The sequence below is a fragment of the Sarcophilus harrisii genome, chromosome 5 (genome assembly GCF_902635505.1).
Source record: "Sarcophilus harrisii chromosome 5, mSarHar1.11, whole genome shotgun sequence".
NCBI classification, from domain to species: domain Eukaryota; kingdom Metazoa; phylum Chordata; class Mammalia; order Dasyuromorphia; family Dasyuridae; genus Sarcophilus; species Sarcophilus harrisii.
In genome coordinates this window covers 274,216,911-274,231,614 of record NC_045430.1, presented here as the reverse complement: position 1 = coordinate 274,231,614, position 14,704 = coordinate 274,216,911, and the positions used below count along the sequence as shown (strand labels likewise).

At 50.4% G+C, this 14,704-nt stretch overlaps 1 protein-coding gene across 1 annotated transcript in view; it reads right to left on the bottom strand.

The window, feature by feature from the left end:
* The window catches only part of GSDME (gasdermin E), a 44,893-nt gene extending 30,731 nt beyond the window's left edge, over positions 1 to 14,162 (bottom strand). Inside the window, exons 1-3 of the mRNA XM_031940590.1 lie at positions 14,029 to 14,162; positions 7,059 to 7,282; positions 3,711 to 3,903 (exon numbers count right to left, since the gene is read on the bottom strand). Of these exons, the coding sequence (XP_031796450.1) occupies positions 3,711 to 3,903; positions 7,059 to 7,269 (404 nt within the window). The 5' untranslated portion in view covers positions 7,270 to 7,282; positions 14,029 to 14,162. The remainder of the gene's footprint in view (positions 1 to 3,710; positions 3,904 to 7,058; positions 7,283 to 14,028) is intronic.
* Between the last annotated feature and the right edge of the window lie 542 nt (positions 14,163 to 14,704).

The window sequence follows — 14,704 nt, the reverse complement described above, 5'->3', positions numbered from 1 at the left end:
AAAAAAGGTTAAGTTATGCCCAACATAAGCTACTTAACAAGCAAGATTAGATCAGAGGAACTAATGGGGGGGGGGGGGGGGAGGGGGGGGGGGGGGGTGTAAAAAAAAAAAAAAAAAAGGAGTTTTAGCAGTGCCAGATCTCAATTGATATTATAAAGTAGTAATTATCAAAACCATCTGGAACTGGCTTAAAAAAAACCCAGTAAGGTAGATCAGGAACATAGGCTCAATAGCAAATGATTCCAGTGTTTGACAAGCATAAAGACACTTATTTGGGGATAAGAATTCATTATTTGGTCAAAGTTGTCAGGAAAGCTGGAAAGTAGTCTGGCAAAAATTGAGTATAGATCAATATTTTACACCATTTATCAAGCTAAGTCAAAATGAATACAAAACCTAAATAGCAAGGGAGATATTACAAGAAAATTTGAAGTAAAAATTTGAAGTGGATGGGTAAACAATTTATGAACAAGAGAGAGTTTTGTGAGATGCCAAATGGATAATTTTGATTACATTAAATTAAAAAGATTCTGAACAAACAAAAGTAGCCAAGATCAAAAGGAAAGCAGAAATTGGGGTAGATATTTTATAGGCAGTTCCTCAGATAATGGTCTTATTTCCCAAGTATACGATGAAGTTTGCCAAATCTATAAGAACGCGAGCCCTTTCCCAATTGACAAGAACAGGCAGTTTTCCAATGAAGACAACAAAATAATTTATATTCATAATGCTCTAAATCACTATTGATTAGAGAAACACAAATTACAACAACCTTGAGATATCATTGTATAACCTAATTGGTTAAAATGAAAGAAGGGGAAAGTGACAAATGTTGGAGGGGATGTGGAAAAATTAGAACCTTCATTCATTCGTGATGAATCCATGATCTGATCCATTTTGGGGAGGGCTTTGGAATTATGTCCAAAGAATTATTAAACTGCCCCTTTACTACTCCTAGGTCTGTTTCCCAAGATAAGTAGGGAAAATGGAAAAGATCTATATCTGTTTAATGATTTATGGCAGTTTTCTTTGTGGTGGCAAAGAAATGAAAGTTGTGGGGATGCCCATCAACTGGGGGATGGCCAAACAAATTGCCAAGATCCTACTAGCTCCTACTTCTGGAGGGCCTGCGGGCCAATGAAGCCTGTTCTTCCCAATGGCTCTGGGAGTGGGCAATACAAGTGCTATTTCTCTCCAATCCCATTTCACAGATGGAAAACATGAGAGCAATGGCAGTTGGTTCAGCTCACCATTCTAATGAACATTTTGAGGACAGTGTCTTATCTAAATTACCTGGGATAAAAAGATCTGGGGAAAATAATCCTTGGGAACAGGCTGTACTTAAACGTTACTAATTACCTGCGTCAAGGGCAGCCTTGGAGCAGGGCTAGCTTTCCAAGCTCCACAGATGCTTCAGAAGCTGAATGACTGCAGCTGGGAGGTGAGGGAAGGCAGGCATTTATGGCCCATCATGAAATGAGGTAAGCCCTGCTCTGAACCATCTCCACCCTGCAGATGGGAGGCCGTCGCCTCATTGGCCATTGGTTTCAGTCGCCTAACAGAAGCACAAACAAATGGGGCTGTCCGGCAATTGTTTTCATTTTCTCATCCCTGAAACTCATTCTTAAATAAGATAATGTCAAGCATTATATAAACACCGAAGGTATCCACCTTTATATACACACATATACAGGCTACTATTTTGAAGATAAGGCTTTAGAGACTCTTCTCTGTATCACTCTCCCCTCCCCCATCATCATGGGATCATGGGATCCTGTCAGAAGAGACTTCTGGTACTCATTCAGGACCAATCCCTCATTTTACAGATGGGAAAACCAAGTCTTTGAGGGGTTAAGTGATTCTTCCAAGGCGAGCAGGAATCTCAGAAATATCTAAGCTAAATATCTCATTTTACTGATTTTTTATAACCGAGTTGTGACACAAAAAAGATGCCTTCTAAATGATCAGTGGGATGATTTCAGAGAGGCCTAAAGAGACTTAAATGAATTGCTGCCGAGTGACGTGATCAGAACCAGGAGGACATTGTACACAAAAATAAGATTGTGTGAGGATCAACTGATAGATGTGGCTCTTTTCAACGATGAGGTGATTCAAGGCAATTTCAACAGATTTTGGGATGGAGAGAGCCCTTTGCACCCAGAGAGAGGATTATGGGGATTGAAAGCGGATCACAACATAGTATTTTCACTTTTTTTTGTTCGTTTGTTTTCTTTCTCATTTGTTTTCCCTTTTTGTTCCGATTTTTCTTATCCAGCCCGATACTTGTGGAAATACGTAAGGAATTGCACATGTTTACCATATATCGGATTACTTGCTGTCTAGGGAAGGAGGTGGGGAAAAGGGAGGGAGAAAAAAATTTGGAACACAAGGTTTTGTAAGGGTGAATGTTGAAAACTATCATTGCCTATATTATGAAAATAAAAAGCTATTATTAAAAAATAATAATAATAAAAAGATGCCCTTTGTTCCCCCTACCTTAAAGCATGAGAAAAGAGCTGTTCAAATTTCCACTTCCATTTTCTATAAAGTCCCCCCCTTCTTCCTCAGCTTAGCCCCACAAGGAGCTACAGATCCTCCTGTTCTAACCAGAATGTCAGCTAGAGCTTTCCCAAGTGCCAGCAGGAGGTTCAGCTCTCTACCCAATTATATCATGCTCGTGGAAGCCTAGAACCCCAACGCACCTCTCTTACACCGACCCTATCAGATCGTCCAGCACAACCAGCTGCCGAGTGGATGTAGCCTAAAACACAGGTTTGAGCACTCGGGCCCTGCTGTTAGGTTCAGATTTATCCCAAGGATAAAATGCTGCCCCCACCTCTACCCCCTCGGGCAGGACGCAGCAGTTGCCCTCGGTGGGCTTCTTGTATAGGACATCCCGGCCACAGGCGAGCAGGTTTACTCTGGGTCTTACCCACACTCCATCCCCTCCCCAACATTGCCTCTTCAATTCTCCCCAAGCGCTGCCTCCTGCATGAGGCTGCCCCCACCTCACCCACTGCTTCCCCGGCCCCTCTCCCAAAGGAGAGACCTTCTTTATTGGCAGCAGTAGTGTTGCCTCTTCCAGTAGAATACAAGCTCCCCACAGGCAGGAGCTTTTGGTCTAGCAACGTGCCTTCAGGCTTAGGGCTAGATGGATGAGAGTGTCCAAGTCTGAAAAAGGTGCTTGGGAGAACAGAAAGGTGAGGGCCTCCAGGGTGAAAAAGGCCCGAGATCAGCTAGAGAAACATGGGGCATTTAGAAGTCGCAAAGTGCACACACAAGAACTGACACACTAAGTCATGGGGAAGTGGGAGCCGATGCATCCTGGATGCCCAAGGGCAGGAGGAAGCTACTGAGAGGCTTCTGGACAACTAGGAAAACACGAATAGAACAGACTACAGGTAGTGAGCTCCCCATCACGAGATATCTCCAATCAAAGGCTGAATGAGCGGCCACTTCTCAGACACAGTAAAGTCCTGCTCTGATAAAGAGTGAACTAGACGGAAAACAATCAAAACGAATGCTCTTAGATTTCAGCAATTCCAAAATTGCTTCCTTTAGGCGAATGCAGACTTGGCACGGCAGGGACCAGCTGCCATCCTATCAGCCCACAGGCGCCACTGGCAGAAGAGGAAACCGAGCCAGGAAAGGTCCCCCACACGCAGGATCTGGGGACGCCCAGCCAGACAGCAAGGGCTCTCCGTACCCACCTCTCTGCGGCCTCCCTGATGAGCTGCTGCAGGTCCACCTCCTGCTTCCGCAGCGTCCCAAAGGAGGACTGGCTCTCCACCAAGCCCAAGCCTCCGGCGTTCAGGGTGAGCCTCCCCAGCGCGGTCTCCACGGTGCCCTTCACAACATCTTCGAACTTGCCTTCGTACTTCACGAAGTCCGACTCAACCACAACTGGAAGGAAGCAAAGGACGAGCAGAGCTCAAGCGAAGGTGGAGGAAGCGTGCCCTGGCGCCGAAGGACAGTCTAAAAACTCGCTCCCTTCTTCCGAAGGCAGGAGGAGCTTCGAAAAAGCTCAAGGCTGGACTCAAAGCCATGCCTGCCGGCTGGGGCAAACAAGCTGGGCTCAGCGATTCTTCCTTCACCCACCCCACTGGGATTGCTGGGGAGTAATCTGCAACGGGGGAGGCTATCAATAAGACAACCCTGGAACCTCCAGGGTCTGAGCACTTGGCCTTGCCTACTTTGGGGAATCAGTCCTCTCTGAGCCTCTTCTACCAATCAGTCAGTGAGCATTGATAAAGGGCCTACTGTGTGTAAAACGCTGGGATAGCATGTGCCACAAACATAACGACTCAGCAAAGGTGAGGGAGGGGCGGTCAGGACAGGAGAGCAAGGAGAGAGCAGCATCACTAGGGAGGAGAGGAGATGGACGGTGTCAGAGGCTACCAAGAGATCCAGGAGGATGAGGATGGAGAAAAGGGCCCTGGATTTGGCGCTGGTAACTTTGGAGAGAGCAGGAGAAAGAAGAATGAGTCTGTACGGAAGAATCGCACATGATTAACACATATTGGACTAAGGGAGAGGATAAGGGAGAGAAAAAGGAGAAAAAACACTTGGAAGGCAAGGCTTTGCAAGGGGGAATGCTGAAAAGTGTCTGTGCTTATGTTGTGAAAATAAAAAGCTAAAACAAAAAATGAGGCTGGAAGTCAGATTACCAAGAAGAGAGGGAGAGGAAATGGAGGCACTGAGTGTAGATGACCTCCTCGGGGAGTTTACCCACAAAAGGGAGAAGGTATGGGGATGGAACAAGGGAGAGTCGGGGGGAGACATGTTGGTAAATAGCAGGGAAAGAGCTTGGGGAGAGACTGGGGACGATAGCAAGAACAATCTCACGAGGAGACAGGAAGAGACGGAATCTAAGATGCACAGAAGGGTTTGGCTTTGGCAAGAAAGGGGCCACCTCTGCTTGGGAGGCAGGGAAGGAGATAACGGTGGAAGGGGTCTGGGGAGGAAGAAAGAGCTCTTGGCAAAGGACCCCGATTTTCTTAGTCACCGAGCCCAGGGACTCGACTGAGAGGAAAGCACCAGGTTAGCTGCAGAGACCAAAGGAAAGAGAACGATTTGAAACAGAGACTGTGGAGAGGAGTCCATTAGGGAAGAATAACAGAATCTGGCAGCAGGGAGAGTGCAATGGAGCCGACTGAAGACGAATCTGCAGGGATCCAGTCGGCCCGATTCCCGGATTCCCCATCACTCTGTTCAGACTCCCCCTGGGGGAGTGAAGCCTTCACAAACACCTCATCTCTGATGAACGCCTTCACAGATATATTTCTGCCCAATCTCCACCCAGGCAGGGAATCTCTTATCTCTACCCATCTTCGAGACCTGCTGAGGCTTCACCCTCACAACTTGGCAAAAAGCTGTGCTCCTCATCCTGGGCCAACATCATCCCCGGGCTCCCAGTCCCGTGTTTTGAGGACCCATCCCCCACATCCGGACAGCCCTCTGCCCCCCTCCTCCTTCTCTGGGTCTCATCCCGTCCTCTCATTCTCTGAGGGAGGATCTCCACTATCTCAGGATTATCAAGCTGGATCAGACTGTCTGAAGATGTTCCTGGGACAAAGTCACTTAGGGAGGAGCAGAGGCGGGGTAGGATTTGTGGGGAGGGTGCTCTTTCACCAAAGATGGAGGTGGTTGTTCATATCTGGCTCTTCATCATCCCTCTGGAATTTTCTGGGCAGAGATAGTGGAGGGGTTGGCCATTTCCTTCTCCAGCTCATTGTACAGATGAGGAAACAGAGGCAGACAGGGTGAGGTGACTTGCCTAAGAGTTCACAGTAAGTGTCTGAGTTCGTATTTAAACTCAGATCCTTCTAACTCTAGGCCTAATGTTCTATCCACTGAGCCCCCTAGCCATACACGAAACCAAAGGATCTGGATTCAGATCCCAATTTGGCCTCTTTCTAGCCGTCTCATCTTAGGCAAATTCCTTCCCTGCTTTGGGCCTCAGTTTTCCTTTCTGTAAAATGAGGGTCATCTGATCTAAATCATTCAAGTCCACCCCCCCCCCCACCAACCAGCTTTTTGATTCTGTGACTCTTACTGCATCATAAAAAAATTAGAGAGAGGTAGGATGGCCCAGAGGAGAGAGCCCCACCTCTGGCATCCATGTCCTCCATCATTCTAAGGCCACGTCCAATTTATCCCAGAGCCCAGAGCAGGCTCCTTGGGAGCAGGGACTGTCTTTTCTCACGCCTGGCCCCCTGCTTTAAAGTACGATGAACACATCTGCAGGAAATATGAGGCGGGAGCCAATCTACTGGGTGGAAGACACTCAGAGGCACAGGACCAGGTCCCGTTCATGCTCGATGGAGAACCTCACACTCCTGGCTCTAAGGAACATGCAGCAAGGAGCCGAGCCGCCCCCTTCGACATCCAGAGTCCAATGTCTAAACTGCCTCCCTGGACGTCTCCTGGGCCAAGGGAGCCCAGGAAGCGTCAGGGACGGATCGGAACCCCCGGGGTTACCAAGCGCAGATCCAGTCCCAATGACACGGGGCCATCCTGCCTCCCTCCCACTTCCCTTTTGTTCCCTATGGCTTTCCAAGTCAGTTCTTCTTTCCAAGGGCCCACTTGGAAAGGGCCCACTGTGATTTCCAGTCACAGACATGGTATTAAATAAGAGAGTGTGTGTGTGTGTGTGTACTTTTATGCAGGAAAAAAAAAAAAACTATGGAGATTGAATGTAAATCAGCACATGCTATGTTCACGTGTATGTGTGTGTACACACATATCCACTCCCCAGCACTATTAGCCCCCAGCTCAGGAGGCAACATCAGGGCTCTTGCTTCCCGAGCAATGACTCCCATCCTTCATGCAGCTCCCTTGGGGCCCAGCACAGAACATAGCAGGGATAGGCCCTTTCTTGGGGCTTCCGTTGCTGGCGCCCTTTCCAAATGCTACAGGGACGAGGCTGTCGGCTGCTGGAGGAAGCCCTTCCCTTCCCTTCCCTTCCCTTCCCTCTGGACCTCGACCTCTCCCCTAGGAAAGTCCCCATCCCTGCACCGGGGGCCAAGGACCCGGAGAGCAGCCGGCAGGTGCCTTACCTGGGTTCAGAAATTGATCTTTGGTCAGGATGTCATTGATGGTGACTGATAAAAACTGATACTTGGGTCTCTGCCAGCACCAAAACTTCTTCTTCTTCACCACCAGACTCAGAAGCTGCAACGTGTCCGAGTCATTCAGGCTCGACACGGGGATCAGGTCCCCTCCTGGGTCAGTGTCTCTCAGAAAATTCCTGGTGGCCTTGGCGAACATCCCAAGGACTCGCCTAGAAGGAGAAACCCTCTTGTCATCGGCAGACAGAGAAACAGAGAGCAGAGAGTTTCCCAGCATCCTCTCAGGAGCTTACCCCGGCCACAGCTCACGCCACACAACATTCTCCCCCGCCTTTGGTATCACACAAACTGCCAAAATCACTCAAACTGGATGGATGCCAGAGAGCGAACCGAGGGATCAAAGGAAATTGCTCTTTCCTCATCACTCTTTCTCCTCTGAATTGAACTGTTATTTCTCCCTAATGTGCCGCTGCCTTTTCCCGGCCACATAGGGTCAAAGGAGTCGGTTCTTATGAGTTATTATCCCAAGAGAGAGGAAGGTACTTTCTGATTAAGACTTTAGGAGGGAGAGAGGGGGAAAAAAAAGAGAAAAGAAGGGGAGAGGGAAAGGGGGGGAAAGGAAAGGAAAGGGGGAAGAAAGAGATGGTGCAAAATCCGGTAGAAATTTTCACATGCGCTTTTAAATATGCATGCATGTGCTATGTGTGTACACATGTATGTCACATGTGCATGTGTGTACATACATATCTTTCTCAGCCATATAAAATCTCCAGCTCAGGAGGTAATGGGGGGGCTCTTGCTCCACCGAGAAATGACAAGCATATACACATCCCTCACTGAGACCAGAGGCAACCTCTTGATGATCTTTGCACCTCCCTTGGGACCCAGCCCAGAGCGCAGCGCACAGTAGGTCCTTGGAGTTTTTGTTGTTCTTTCTAAAGGCCATATGGTCACTGGATTTGCAGCCCCAACTCCGGCTTCCGAGCACCACGTCTTAGAAGGGGCATTGGCAAAATGGAGCCTGCGAGAAAAGGGCAACCATGACAGATGGGCCGCCATGCTCCCAGAGGCTTGGACCAAGGACCTGGGGATGTTTATCTTAAAGGAAAAAAAAAATATCCCCAGCACCTGAAGGGCTGTCACGGAGAAGGAGCAGCCTTGAGCAGCCTGGCCCTGGAGGGCAGAACCAATAAGGTTCCCCAAGAGGGGAGGGCACAAAAAAGCATTCTTAGGCTTGGCATAAGGAGAACATTCCTAAAAAGAGGAGTTCTCCAAAATGGAGGGGGCTGCTGATTGCTGACAGAATCCCCCTATAAGTACTAGAAATGACCGCTGAGATTGAGATCCATTGGACAACACCATTATTTCGCTATGGGTGCAGGGAGTGAGGGGGCCTGAAGGGTGGCAGCAGCGTGCCGATACTGGTAGAGAACAAGTTTTGGGATCGAGGACTGCGTTCAAGTTCAGCCTGTGACACGTACTGGCAAGTCATCCAACCTTCTCCTGCCCTAGGCCACGTAGGGCCAGAAGTTCTAGAGCTTCTGATCCAGAGAGGTCCACCACGATTCTGAGCCAGAACACCACTAGGTTGGAACTCTGGGTTCCAGCCCATTCTGTCACTGACTGATCGACTCTGAGCCTTAGTTTCTCTGCTTCTTGGGGGGCAAGGGAGAAGGGACAAGACATTCCCTTCTCTTCTTGGAAGGAAGGTGAGCAAGTCTGAATGAGAGTGTTGCAAGCACAGCCCGACCCAAGAAGGGGAAGGGAAGCATGATTTCCTCATTTGACAAAAGAAATTTTCTCTTCAAAGGAAACTGGAATCTCTCAATTGCCAAAGCCCTTTCCCCCACACAACCTTGTCTCTTGAGGTTTTGAAGAGTCATCTTTTGGGTTTTTTGTCCTCATACGGGGGACCTTGGAACAAGTATAAATCATACAGCCTCAGGCTGAGGGAACCAGTGTCCCCAATTGCCCTTTCCATTCCCAAGAGGTCATTTTCAGTAGCTGCAAAAAATGAGGCTTTACACCTTCTTTTTAGAAAATCTGCCTTCCCCTCACCCCAATCCTGGAGGGAAGACACCATGGTATGATGTACAAAGCTAGAGCTTGAATTCCCACTGTGTCGCTATCTGAATTCAGACTATGACATGACCTGTCTGGGTCTCAGTTTCCTCATTTGTAAAATGAGGAAGGATTGAAAAAAAAAATCATCAAATCCGACTGTTATTGAAATGTGTTCAGATTAGATTAGCTTTGGGAAACCCCAATGAGCTTTGCCATTCAAAATCAACTCTCCCCTTATCCCTCCAACATGGTTTGAGCTCAAAGTTCAAAGAAATGATTCAGTAACTCCCTGAAGGGGGAAGGAGGAAGATTGGAGGACAGAAATGCAAACCAGATTCAATATTTTGATTTTACTTTTGAGAACAGTTAATTTGCTTTCGGTGAATCTGGCCAGGATAGAGTCAAGGGCATTGCCATCCTCCCAGGCTCCATGCTCACTCTCTCTCACCTTGCAGAGCAGACTTGTTGCCAAGTCTTGTGGTTTCTGCCTGCACTGGATCTTTTATATCGATCCTCTTCTCTGTAGTCAGACAATCACTACTCTAGTCTAGGCCCTTAGACGGATCTCTGGGCTAATTCCATGGCTTCCCAATTGTCTCCCTACCCCAAGTCAGAGGCATCAGGATGATCTGGCTTTGGACACTTACATTTAGCATGGTTTCTTTCTACCAAAAGGGGAACATCTGATACTATATTAACTTTGCTTTCCTGAGAACTTTCCAATAAAATATAAGTTATATATAAAATATAAGTTCAATTAAGGCAAGGATCATTTCATTTTACTTTATCGTTGTATCCCCAGCACTAAGTGCCTGGCATACAGTAGGTACTTAATAAATACTTGCTGACTTGGTAGAGTACCCAGAACACAATGGATAATCAGTACATGCTTGTTACTTCGAACAGTGCCCGGCATATAGTGGGTACTTAATAAATGTTTATTGATTCAGAAAATAAGAAGAGTAGTCAGTAGAGCCAAATAATTGGGAATAATTCCAAATCAAAAGAAGGTAAATTAGGAGCCATGTCAACTTTGGGAGAAAGCAACTATGTCATGTTAGTTTGGAATGGGCCAAACGTACAGGACAACACGCATCATCAGGCGGCAATGAGGAAATCACCTCCTAAACCAAATGCTGTCTGAGGTTGAGAGCTGAAAGGACTTTTGGTCCTGATCTGACCGATAAGGAAATCGGCTAGGGCTGTTCCAGGTCCCACTGGTTCTTAGCAACAAGTCCAGGACCACGGATTTTGTGTCAGAAGGACCACGAGTCCTCGAGCTCAACCTTCCCCTTCATTTTATAGCTCAGGAAATGTCAGGTCACAGAAGTAATAAGGGGAAAACCCAGGATTTGAACTCGGGCCCGCCATCTACACCAGCTTCCTATCTTTTAGTCTACACTGTGCTTCTACTACTGTCTGCTGCCTCGGTTTCCCCATTTATAATAACAGTTCACATTTACCAGTCAAGCCCTGTGTATGAGAGGGAGCCAAGAAAGCTGGCCTTGCAGACCGAAAACTCTGGGTCCAGTTGCGACCTCTTCCCTGCCCCAGTGGCTGGACCCCTAAGCCGCCGTTCCTCGGCTAGAATGTGGGGCTTGGACTCAGAGACATCCATGAGTCCCCCATTTCCATCTCTCAATCTACAGCTCTATAATGACCCCATTATAAGAGGGCTTCCTTACACCAACCAGGGGAAGAACGGTAAGAAATTCGAACCATTCCCACTCTGCAGATCGTGGCCCAGTCTCTCACCTCCTTAGCCATTACCCACGGCTCTAGGTCTCGGTAGAGACGTGTGCTATTGGTGTTCCAGGGAAGACCCTTTGAAAACTAAAATCTGCCGTACATTTGGGATTGTAGGCGATGGCTAGTGCACTGGAGGAGCAAAGGAGCATGGGACAGCCTCGGAGCCAAATCTAGGGGTAGCGGGCGTGGGGTCCAACTCCCAGCTCTGGTATTTACTTGCTATGTGGCCTTGGGCTGGATCGGTTCCTTCCTCTGTAAAATGGGGTTGGGGAGGGACTGGATGGCCTTAAAGGTCCCTTCCAGCTCGAGACCTAGGACCCCATGGCAGGCAGCCTTTTCCAGTTCTCTGGAGGGCAAGTCAAAGGCAACATGGTGAATGGAGAGCTGCATCCCAAAGTCACCATCCCATCCTCCTGCTAGCTCCAACATTTCTACTGTGGGATCTGGAGAAGAGCTTGCTACCCCAAGTCCATTTTTAATGGGAAAATAAGAAGTTGGGGACAGCCCTCGATTGGTCTGGAATAAACCAAAAACCATAGAGTAAAAACAAAATGATTCCTGAAATCCAGAAGTCAGCTAGAGGCAGGAGTTGAAGGGAGACAGCAGAAAGGATCCTCAGCAGGGATCACAAGAATTCAAAAGCGGGAGGACCCTGGGAGTGCTCTGGCTCACAGAAGAGAACCCTGGAAACTTCTCAAAGAAAGTCCAGTCTCAGGCTGGAGACACTGAGGCGGGAGCTGCAGCCCCAGGCAGATCACAGGACTTGGGACTGGAAGGAGGGTCCTTCTAGCCCAACCTGCTAGGGAGAATTGAGGCTCAGAGAGGTCAAGGGTATGGTCTATCACAAGATCACAGATCTAGAAGTGGGAAGAAATGTTTAAAAAGCAACAGCAGGATCACAGATTTTGACCACAAAATCCTGAACTGGACATCAAAGGACTCCAGTTCTGCTGTTTCTATCTCGGCAGCCTCAGTTTCCTTCTCTGGGAGGGGTTCATCTCTGATGGGATATGGCTTCTAGGGGAAGTGTGGAAGCAGCATTGAGGCTACCAGGCCACAATTCCAGATAACACCAGGTGGGATCTCAATCTGTTGGTCTGTGATAATGGGGTGTCCGAGACTAATGGGGGGTACCCTTCCATTCCCACCTCTGAACCGTAAAATTCAATACTGAGCGACATAATAAAAGTTAGCCTATCAGTGACATAGAACACCAGATCCCTCCATCCTTCCCCTATAAGTGTCTTCTTGCTCCAGGTTCTTTGCTAATCCATTTTGTAACTTCATAAATTTTTGCCCCTTAACTTGGAGACAAACAGAGCTTGCAAATTCTTTCGCCATACCTGCGACACCGGCCTAGGGACCCTAACTTTGTTGGGGTGTCCTTCACCTCAACGTTTCCACCAATAAGGAGAGAGCCCAAACTACAAGAAGAGAGCCCTGGAACCAAGATTCCGTTCTAAAATGGAGAGCGAGGGACTAGATGGCCTCTGAACTCCACCTTCCTACAGATCACTCGCAGGGTGCTCACCTACCCAGACCAACCCTCAGTTCTGGATCACGGAGCCAAGAAGTGACAACAATAGGTTTAGGGCCGAGCAGAGATTCTGATTAGGATCCAGACTCCAAATCCGGAGCTCTAACTCTCAGTCCCTTTTCTGATCATTAACACCGGGTTCTGCTGCCTCAGTTTTCCTCCTTGTACAATAACATTAGGAAGTCCGGGGTTCTGACCTGAGAAGTCAGAGGTCTGGGCTCAATCCTGCTACACCCACCGGTCACCTGTACCCCCTAAATCTCCGGCCTCCCTGTGCTGATGTTCTCCAGCTTATCCGGCTTGGAGCTTGCCTGCATACAGTTGCTTACAACGTTGACTACCCTGTAAGACGGGGAGCTCCTTAAGGGGCTTTTTTGCCTCCCTTTGAATCTCAAGCTTAGCACACAGGCTGGCACATAGTAGGTGCTTGTTAAAGGTTTACTGCCCCACTGACCAAAGCCTTCAATTTGCAAAGAAGCCAATGGCTTGAAGTGACAGCTCGGTCCTAACCCCACCCTTTGACTCCCAGACTAGCGGCCGCTCCTTCAGAACCAGAAGGAAAGCCAAAGGCTCAGACAGCCTCATCTTGGGGGGGGCCGGCCCCGGCAAAAGTGAGCCTGCTGTAAGCGGGCCAAGCCCCCCAATCCGGCCTGGATGGAGCAGGAAAGAGCCGACTGAAGGGCCAGGAGTCAAGGGAAGGTTCGGAGGAGGTCCTCGGAAGCCAAGGAGCATTTATTAGGCACCTACTGTGTATCAGGCACTGGGCCAAGTCCAGGGGTCCTCTAACTACGGCCCGCGGGCCAGACGCGGCAGCTGAGGACGTTTATCTCCCTCCCCCAGGGCTATGAGATTTCTTTATTTAAAGGCCCATAAATGTTTTCACCATAGTTCGGCCTCCCACAGTCTGAGGGACAGAGAAAAGTGTGAGGACCCCTGACTGGCTAGACAGATATTTCGCCTCTTTTAAACATCCCGAAGGGCTTAACCCAGGGCCCAGCCCGAAAGATGCTCCACAAGGGACTCGGTCCCCGCCCGGGGCAGTTCCGGGGCCCAGCCTAGCACTTTAGTCACCCCGGACCCCGCTAGGCTGCGGGACTTCCTGAGCCCGGGGCAGGACTTCCCCACTTCCCCACTTTCCCCTTCCCTTCCCAGGCCTCCAACCAGATTCGAGGCAGGCGAGGAGAGCACGGGGAAGTCCCGACTCGCGCAAGGACCGCTCTCCCCGGAGGGGCAGGAGCCGGGGCGGGGGCGCGGGGACTTATGGGGGGGAGCGGTGCCGACGCAGGGGCCCAGAAGGAGGGGGGAGCGTGGGCTGCTTGGTCCGGGGAGCCTGGTGCTGCCCGGGGACAGAAAGAAAGGGGGCCCGGGGAGGAGGGGAGGAGGAGGAGGGAGGAGGAGAGGAGGAGGAGAGGAGGAGGAGGAGGAGGGAGGGGAGGGAGAGGAGGAGGAGGAGGAGGAGGAGGAGGAGGAGGGGAGGAGGAGGAGGAGGAGGAGGAGGAGGAGGGAGGGAGGAGGAGGAGGAGGAGGAGGAGGAGGAGGAGGAGATGGGGAGGAGGAGGAGGAGGAGGAGATGGAGGAGATGCTCCCTGCGGGACCCCGACTTCGCACCGGTTCTCTTTCCAGGCTCAGGCCGCGGGAATCGGGCTACTCGTGGGAGGAGGACGGAGCTCTCCGCGGGGCCTGCGAGCCACCCCTTTATGTAGCGGCCCAACGGGGCGTGGTGGGCGTGTCGGGCGGGGCGGGAAACGTTGCCCCCGCCCAGCGGCTGGAGGGGCCGGAGCACAGCTGGGCGGGGGCGGGGCGGGCCGGAGGAGGGGCTCGGGACGCGGCGCGCGGGGGTCCCGGCTCTGAAGGACGCGGCCCCGCGAGGAAGGGCCGGGCCTCCTATTTGCGCAGGAGGAGCCGAGGCACCGGCTCCCCGAGAAGTTCTCCCGGACCTTCCTGGTGCCTCTGGGCGGAGGGGCTGCTCGGGGCCCAGCCTCCCGCGGGTTACGCACGCAGGAGTCGGGAGATCGGGCCTCCAGTCCCGGCCTCGGTTTCCCCGCGCCAGAGGCGGCCTTAACGCTTTCCCCGACGGAATGGCCCCGAGCAAACAGGCCAAGGACGGGGGTGAGAAGGCCAGAGGGCTTCGAGCTGGGAACCAGGCGATCCAACAACGGTTTAGGAAGAGTAATGGGCCAGATGTGGCGGGCAGACTGGGGGGAGCCGGCTGCGGCGGCTGTGGGGGGCCAGGGGTCTCTACACCAATACATGCATGAGCCAGGGAGGTGACGGGGCACAGAGA